The 7,940-nt window shown below is 31.0% G+C and overlaps 1 protein-coding gene across 3 annotated transcripts in view; it reads right to left on the bottom strand.

Moving 5' to 3' along the window:
- LOC117177860 (inaD-like protein) overlaps positions 1-7,940 on the bottom strand; it is a 167,979-nt gene that overhangs the window by 10,226 nt on the left and 149,813 nt on the right. For all 3 annotated transcript variants that reach the window (XM_033368888.1, XM_033368887.1, XM_033368889.1), the window contains 7 exons: positions 5,188-5,254; positions 4,724-4,771; positions 1,263-1,364; positions 1,089-1,160; positions 829-961; positions 558-715; positions 285-443 (listed from right to left, as the gene is read on the bottom strand). In XM_033368888.1, the coding sequence (XP_033224779.1) occupies positions 285-443; positions 558-715; positions 829-961; positions 1,089-1,160; positions 1,263-1,364; positions 4,724-4,771; positions 5,188-5,254 (739 nt within the window). The remainder of the gene's footprint in view (positions 1-284; positions 444-557; positions 716-828; positions 962-1,088; positions 1,161-1,262; positions 1,365-4,723; positions 4,772-5,187; positions 5,255-7,940) is intronic.

Below are 7,940 nucleotides of genomic sequence, written 5' to 3'. Positions count from 1 at the left end.
GCGCGCAACTCGTCATTTACAGCGTCTCCTACTATATTCACACGGACATAGCCCTGTCATAGTATTGGACCGCATCTCGTTTCAGATCTGGGATCACTGGCGCCATCTGTTGGTCATTCTAAGGACTTATTGAACTACCCTCGTATTAGTCAGGGAAAATGAAAAACTAAGGGAATTTTAAAAATGAAGTTTTGCGTTTCAAAAATTTTGAATATAACATTTTTAAAAGCTTCTATTTTGTGACTAATATTGAGTATTTAAACAATAATTAATAATAAACTTACAGGTCCGTTGACAACCTTTAAAACAGTTTGATAAGCTTTATCTTGTTCTATCGTCTTAAAGGTTTCTTTGTTAACATCCACTACACGATCTCCTGGTTGTATACGTCCGTCTTTGCCAGCTGCTCCATCCGGGTACACATCCAGAACGAAAACTCCGTTCTAAAGTTATATCAATTCAGATTTTAAATGAAGAAGAATCATGAGAAAAAAACAAAAAATTAGATTTTCAATCCTAATGTGAAAAAGGTGTTCAAGTTTTTCAATTTTACTTACATGAGGTGTGTCAGCTCCTCCTATTACAATGAAACCAATTCCCTTGTCTTTCTCTTTCGGAAATTCGATCGTCGTATCTTTTCCGACATTTATTTTGCAATCCTTAGGATCCTTCGATCCTTCTGGTTCAGGTGGCTTTTCTGGTTCTTTAACAGGTTCTAAAAAAAGATTTATAATTGAGGAATAATCATTTTTCCCCTAGGCTTTTTAAATATCTAATTTATTTATTTATTTAGTGTTTTAATTCCTTTCTGTTGGATTTTTAATTTACCAATTTTTTTTGGATCCCTGCCCTCTTTGATGGCCGCTTCTTTTTCTTGTTCCTCTTTAACAACTTTAGTTTGATTTGGATTACACACCGTAAGATTTACGACCCCCTCGGTTTTCTTCAAAAGACTTGTTGCCTGTTGTAATGAATAATTTATTGAGAGAATGTTTTATCGTGGTGGAATTTATATAAATTAGTAAATTATATATTTTTTTATTCTTTTAAAGGATTCTTTTGTCTTAGGAAAAAAGAAATGTTCCGACCTGGTCGTAGGTTGATCCAAGTAAACAGTCCATGTTAACAGCAAGAATCATATCTCCAACTTGTAATCCAGCCTAAAAGATCAAATTGAACAATGTTATCGAAAAGTTAAAATAAATTTTTAAGTAATTAAATGAATGAAATTGGTTAAAATTAGTCAAAGCAGTTTTTCTTACTATTTCAGCCGCACTTCCTTCTTGAATGTCCGAGACAAAAATTCCTTGCCCTACTTCAGAATGTTTTCCTTCGATAATCATGATACCCAAACCATAGTGGCCCTACACACATATTAAACAATCTTTGTAAAATAAGTTTTTTTTGTCACTTTAAAAATTAATTTAATAAATTTGATTAAAGCCATTTTTTAAAAATATTTAAATAAAAAATAGTTTCCTTTTTATGCAGAAAAGTTTCAAGTAAATATTTGAAATTCAAGGCAACCCGTTATTAAAATTATTACTAGAATATAATACGGATCTTTGAATAAATAATTAAATCAAAATTTAATTAATAAATCTAGGAAATTAAAGAATTGAGTTTAAGGATTTTGTAGGCGAAACTCTCGTGCCGAAGATAAGGCATCATCAGTCTCTGAGTAGGTCTATAAAATAAAATGATGTAAGCTTTGACCCTGATATCCTGCGTGAAGATTTAATGGGCTTTCACCCTTCGGAGGAAGTTCCTAGAAAGAAATAATTCCCAACCCGGAAATTCAAAAACTTCCGAAACTTTAGGGATATTGTCTAAGGCGTTGAAATTCGCCCCCGAAAATTTGGCCTCAGAATAAAAATACTATAACTGATGTCATTTCAAATAAAAAACATAATTTTTTGTCAAAAATGTTAAAATCCACAAAAAAACATTTATTTTTAACCGTGTTTTTTGCAAATGAATTTCTTCTGACCGTCGCTTCTTACCAATTTTTGAAAAATGATTTCATTTTAATAAATGACGGCTTATTTTTTCCGGGAAAACATTCTCTACAACTATACTGTTTCCAATTTTAAAATAACTAAATAATCTTAATATGTATTTATTTGTTTAAAAAATGTTTTCTTAAAAAAAAATGTTCTAACGATTTCAGCCATAGAAAAGTTTACTTTCAAAATTAGAAACAGTAGAGCGGCAAAGAAAGTTTTTCCGGAAAAAATGTGCCATAATTGATTAAAATGCAATAATTTTTCAAAAATTGGTAGGAAATGATGTTCAGAAAAAATTAAATTGCAAAAAACATGATTAAAATAAATGTTTTTTGTTGTTGTAAGCTTTTAAATTGTTCATAAAAATCATGTTTTTTATTTTAAATGACATCAGTTATAATGTTTTGATTCTTAAAATCATAGAGAAACTATTTTTTTACAATCTTAATGCACATAATTTATTTTCTTCTATCAATTAAGACTTTTAGTGTACCTAGACTTGTATAGGGTAAGAGTTCTAATTTTCGGCACATTTCTTTAATTTATTAGATACTAAGACTCTTCAGCTTATTCTGCTTTAAATAATTTAATTCGAACATGATTTTTACATATAATACATGTATCAGTTACATAGCGCAACACACTATTTATGCAAAATGAATAGTAAAGTGCAAAATGACTTCGGGTCTAGTCGGGTTACGGGTTCAAAATCCGTCAACAATTTATGGTAAACAGCCATAAATCAATGTCAAACTTACTGGAAATTGTAGACATTTTTTCAATTTAATTTTTGGGCCAGTTCGGGTTTCCGGGTCAGTTAGGGTTTTTGGGTCAAGTTTCAAACCCGGCCCCGCCAGATCCGACCCGAAAAAGATCTAAAGAATATTGTTCTAAACATTTTTTTGTAAGCGTAAAATTAGTGAAGATAGTTAGAGATTAACCTTTCACTTGGATGAAGGACTCGAAGATTTGATCCGATTAGATACATTTTTTTAGGAATTTCCTTTCTTTCAAGAAGAAATAAGAATTTTGAAGCACAGATTGCATTTTCAAAGTTTGGACTTTCTGAACCAGTCTAACGTAAATCTAAACTTTGATATGCATTCGTAAAAAATAAAACTGGCACAAAAGAAAAGAGAGATGCAGAGTGGAAGAGGGGATAGATGAAAGATGAGATGATACAAGGGTGTTTATAAGAGGGTGGAAAAGGATAGAGGGGAAGAAAAGGTACACGAGAAGTAGTAGGAAAGGGATGGGATTATATTCTAGACAAGTGTTTCCAGACATCTAGACTTTCTCGAGAATCTAGAGGACGGGTTGAGACGCACACGCAAGAGATTATGAGTTAGTAGTAGTGGAAAAGAGGGAATATTTTAAGGGTATAGTGGGTGAATATTGAGACAGGCTAAAAGGTATAGATAAAGAGTGGAAATATGGTATAGGAGTAGTGGGTATGGTTGGGAAAGATGATAAATTAGTTGATAGAAGGAGTATTAGGGAGAGGAAATAATGGACGAGAGGTGGTAGAAGATGGCATAGTAATTGGGGGTGGCTGTAGAATATGGTGGTGAGTTTAGGCTAGGTAGACAGCAGAGGTAAAGAGAGTGTATATGAGGTAAAGGAATACGGAGCAAGGAAAGGTATAAGAAATAAAGGGAGGAATAAGAATCTAAGGCCGTGAGGGGAGGACTACGGGCGAGAGGGGATAATGTGTGAGAAGCAGTAGAATAGGAAGTAGTGGGTAGAAGTGAAAGAAGGTGTACAAGTTGAGGGATTAGTGGCGAAGGGTCGGAATGACGATATAGTAGGTGAAGGAAGAGTTATTGAAGAGAGTTGATAACGAACGAGAGGCGGTAGAAGATAGGATAGTGATTAGGGAGAGCTCTAGAATATGGTGGTGAGTTTAGACGTAGTAGAGGGCAGGATTAAAGGGATAGTATATGAGGTAAAGGGATAAGGAATAAGTAAAGGTATAAGGATTTAACGGAGGGATACGAATCTAAGGGAGTGAGGGGAGGAGTATACCAGAGAGGGAGGGGGGGGGGGATATAACAGAGAGTGGATAATGGTGGAGAAGCAGTAGAATAGGGAGTAGCGGATAAAAGTGGAAGAAGGTGAGTTGAAGGATTAATGGGGAAGGGTAGGAATGACTATATAGTAGTTGATGGTAAGGGTATTAGGTATAGGGTATAATGGACGGGAGGTGGTAGAAGATGGGATAATGATTAGGGGGAGCTGGAGAATATGGCTGTGAGTTTAGCGAACTAGAGGGCAGACGTGAAGACAGAGTATATGAGGTAAAGGGACAAGGAATAAGGGAAGGTATCAGAAAGAAAGGGAGGGATAAGAATCTGAAGGAATGAGGGAAGAAGTACACGCGAGAGGGAATGATGCGTGAGAAGCATTGGAATAGGAACTAGTGGGTAGAAGTGGAAGAAGGTATATAGAGTTAAGGAATTAGTGGGGAAGGGTAGGAATGGTGATCTTAGGATATAAGAAAGATGGCTGTGGATGATGGGATATATAGGTTATGTAGGAGGAGTTGGAGGTGAAGTTAGGAGTTACAGAAGGTAGATGAAAAGTAAAGTATGTGTGATGAGATCATGAATGGGAGGGCTATTAGTTAACAGGTTTTTTTGAGGCTTTACAGTTTTCTTTCCCTTCACAAACTGATTTTTACTTTTGTATGAAATTAGGAATCGATTTGGAGCACTTACCTTTTTTATTGATACAATGTGTACTCCTTTGTATTGGCTAAAAGCTGCCTGTAATAAGAACAGAATTTAAGTAAATGTTCCTACTTTGACGTTTCATTCTGTATAGAATTAAATATTCTTTAGTTTACAAGAATTTAATCAAAAATACATTTGCAGATAAATTTGATCAAATATCCGGCGGTTATAACTTCCTGACGCTCAGACTAGGGAGACCAATTACCGCTTGAATTTAAGCGGCTTTGAAGGACATCCCCACTTTAATTGCCAGAATGTTCTAACCGGTTCTTTGATCCGGACCCTCGTTTATTGAATTTTCGAAATGCGAGGTACCTTTTTAAAAATATTTCATAATATTTGTGTTTAAAACTAAAATTGTCTAATTGAAAGGATTTCGCGGGATCTGATTGGAATTAATCAGAGATGAGTAGAATAAAAATTGAGTGAATAAGAATAAGCAGTCTTACCTCATCGTCTATAGTGGGCGGGAATTGAGTAATTGGCTTTACTGATAAATCATCCCGACCAAATTTCCTGAATTAAATGAAAAATTATCTTTTTAAATACAAATGAACTAATTTTAGAATATAATGGGATTCTTATTCTACTTTGTAATTTAATTCCTTAAAAAAAAACTTTTCCTCACTTTAAAAATCGTTTTTTTAATCGCAAAAAGGATTTATACATAATAAATACGTTAATAAAAATATTAAAAGTACCGCAGAAGATAATATTACTTCTGTTTGAATCTATCATTTGCTTATTACCACTTAAGATTGTTCCCGTTTAAAATTTGAAAGGTTTATACTCTTATTTAATAACAACACTGGTTGTAATATACACTCGCTTTAAATATACGGGCACAGCACAATTCTTCTACTCGTTACAGTCTATGCTCGCGGCTTCTTATTGTATGTAGAGTACACAGATCAAAACAGAGTTATTTAAGTTCGCTCTTTCAAAATTAATTTAAAATTGAGAACTTTTATTTCGGTACTCAAGTTTGTCTCCTGTTATTTCGCGATTTATTGTATTTTTCACTGACGTAAGAAAATTTAATTAGAACTTTATTCTGCTTGTAATTATTATCTATTTTCTCATATAAAGTCAATTTTCTGTTAATTTACCCACTATTATCAATTTAGATTTGATTAAATTAATCTGAATATTATTGAATTATTTCCTTTGTTTACACTGAAACTCATGGCTGCAAAGTCAGGGACAACCTGGAAGTCAAGGACAAATATTTTTGGTCAAGGAAAAGTCAGGGATTTTGCAAAAAGTCCAAAGTTAGAGAATTTCTGTAAGATGCACTTTAATTTAGTCAGATTTTTAGGATAAGGTCACTGTAGTTACATTTTTAAATAAAAATATAACTTTATAGTCACTTTTCTTTTAATAAATTTAATGTGTTAAGTAATCTTGAATACAGGTATGTACCTATTTCTAAATCTTTTAAAGTGCTTTTAAAATATTTTAGGGATTTTAAAAATATTCCTGTAATTTTGCACAATTTTAATGATTCGAAGGAATTTCAAAGTATTTTAGAGTATTTTAAAAAATAGAAGGATTTGAATGATATCAATAATTTGAATGTATCCACTTTTTTTTTATTTTACGGTATTTTAAAACTTTTAAGCAATTTTAAAGAGATAAAAAAATTTGAAGGGATTTCAAAAGTTTCAAAGGATTTGAAGTATTTTAGGGTATTTAAAAATAATCATACAATTTTTCACAAATTTAAATAATTTAAAGGATTTTCAAACGATTAATAAATTTTTAGAGTATTTTTAAAAATATAAAGGAATTCTTAAGAGCTTTACAAAGCATCATTGTATTTCAAAAGATCTTAAGGGATTTTCAATATTTTAGGATATTTTAAAAGATTCCGAGGAATTTTTAATATATTTTAATAATTTGATGGCCTATTTTATGAATTTTCTTGAATTCTTTTTTAATATTTTAGCTTATTTAAAAATATGCCTAAAATTTTTCACAGATTTTAATAATTTAAAGGGATTTAAAAGGATTTAAAAGATTTTAGTGAATTTAAAAATTTTCAAAAGCTTTCCAAAGTATCGTGGGATTTCAAACGATTTTACAGGATTTAAAATATTTTAGGGTATTTCAAAAGAAATTAAGGAATTTTTAAAAAATATTTTAGACTATTCAAATAGATTCCTAAAATTTTTAACAGGTTTTAATAATTTCAAGAGATTTCAAAGGACTTGAAAGATTTTTAGAGAAATAATAAAATTTTGAAGAATTTTGAAGAGTTTTACAGAGTATTATGGAATTTCAAAACATTGCAAAGGATTTAAAATATTTTAGGGTATTTGAAAGATTCCAAGATATTTTTTCTAGATTTCAATAATTTGAATGCTTTTCAAACGTTCTCAAAAATTTTGGGACATTTAAAAAAAATTAAAGGAATTTTCAAGAACTTTAAAAATTTCAAACGAATTTGAAACAGATAAAAAAGTTTGAAGGTATTTCAAAAGTTTTTAAAAACTGCAACGTTATAGAATATTTTAAAAGATTCCAGGGAATTTTCGAAAGATTGACAAATTTTTCAGAAATTTCCAAGAATATGAATGGTTTTAGAAGTTTGAAGAAAAATTCAGGGATATAAAGAATTCTCTAGAATTTTGGAAACTATAGACAAATTTTATAGGACTTCTAAAGTTTCAATGAATTTCAAGAAATTTCATGGGTTGTCATAAATATTTTGTGTATAACTTCACAGGATTTCAAAGGATTTTATCAGATTTTCGAGGATTTCATTAGTTTCAAGGGATTGTAGAAGCTCTGAAGGTATTTTAATAATTTTCGAGGATTTCTGGAAATATCAGATTTCATGTAATTTCACGGGATTTTAAAGGACTTATACACAAGAATTCAGAGATTTTCTAGGATTTCCAATACTTTCAAACGTTTGAAGATTTTGTCAGAGATTTCAATTTTTTTTGGACTTTAGGATATTTAAAAATATTCCAACGAATTTTCAAGAGGTTTAAAAAATGTGAAAGGATTTCAAAATATTTTAAACGATTTGAAATATTCTACTTCATTTTAAATGATTCCAAAGAATTTTTAGTATATTTAAAAAATTTCAAGGTACGAGGGTAGTTCAATAAGTCCTTAGAATGAAGTATAAAAAGAATTTTTTTTGGGTAAATTTTTTTTTTATTTTTCAACATAATCTCCTTGGAGCTCTATA

Source organism: Belonocnema kinseyi, chromosome 8 (genome assembly GCF_010883055.1).
Source record: "Belonocnema kinseyi isolate 2016_QV_RU_SX_M_011 chromosome 8, B_treatae_v1, whole genome shotgun sequence".
Lineage (NCBI taxonomy): Eukaryota > Metazoa > Arthropoda > Insecta > Hymenoptera > Cynipidae > Belonocnema > Belonocnema kinseyi.
This window is presented reverse-complemented; position numbering and strand designations above follow the sequence as displayed.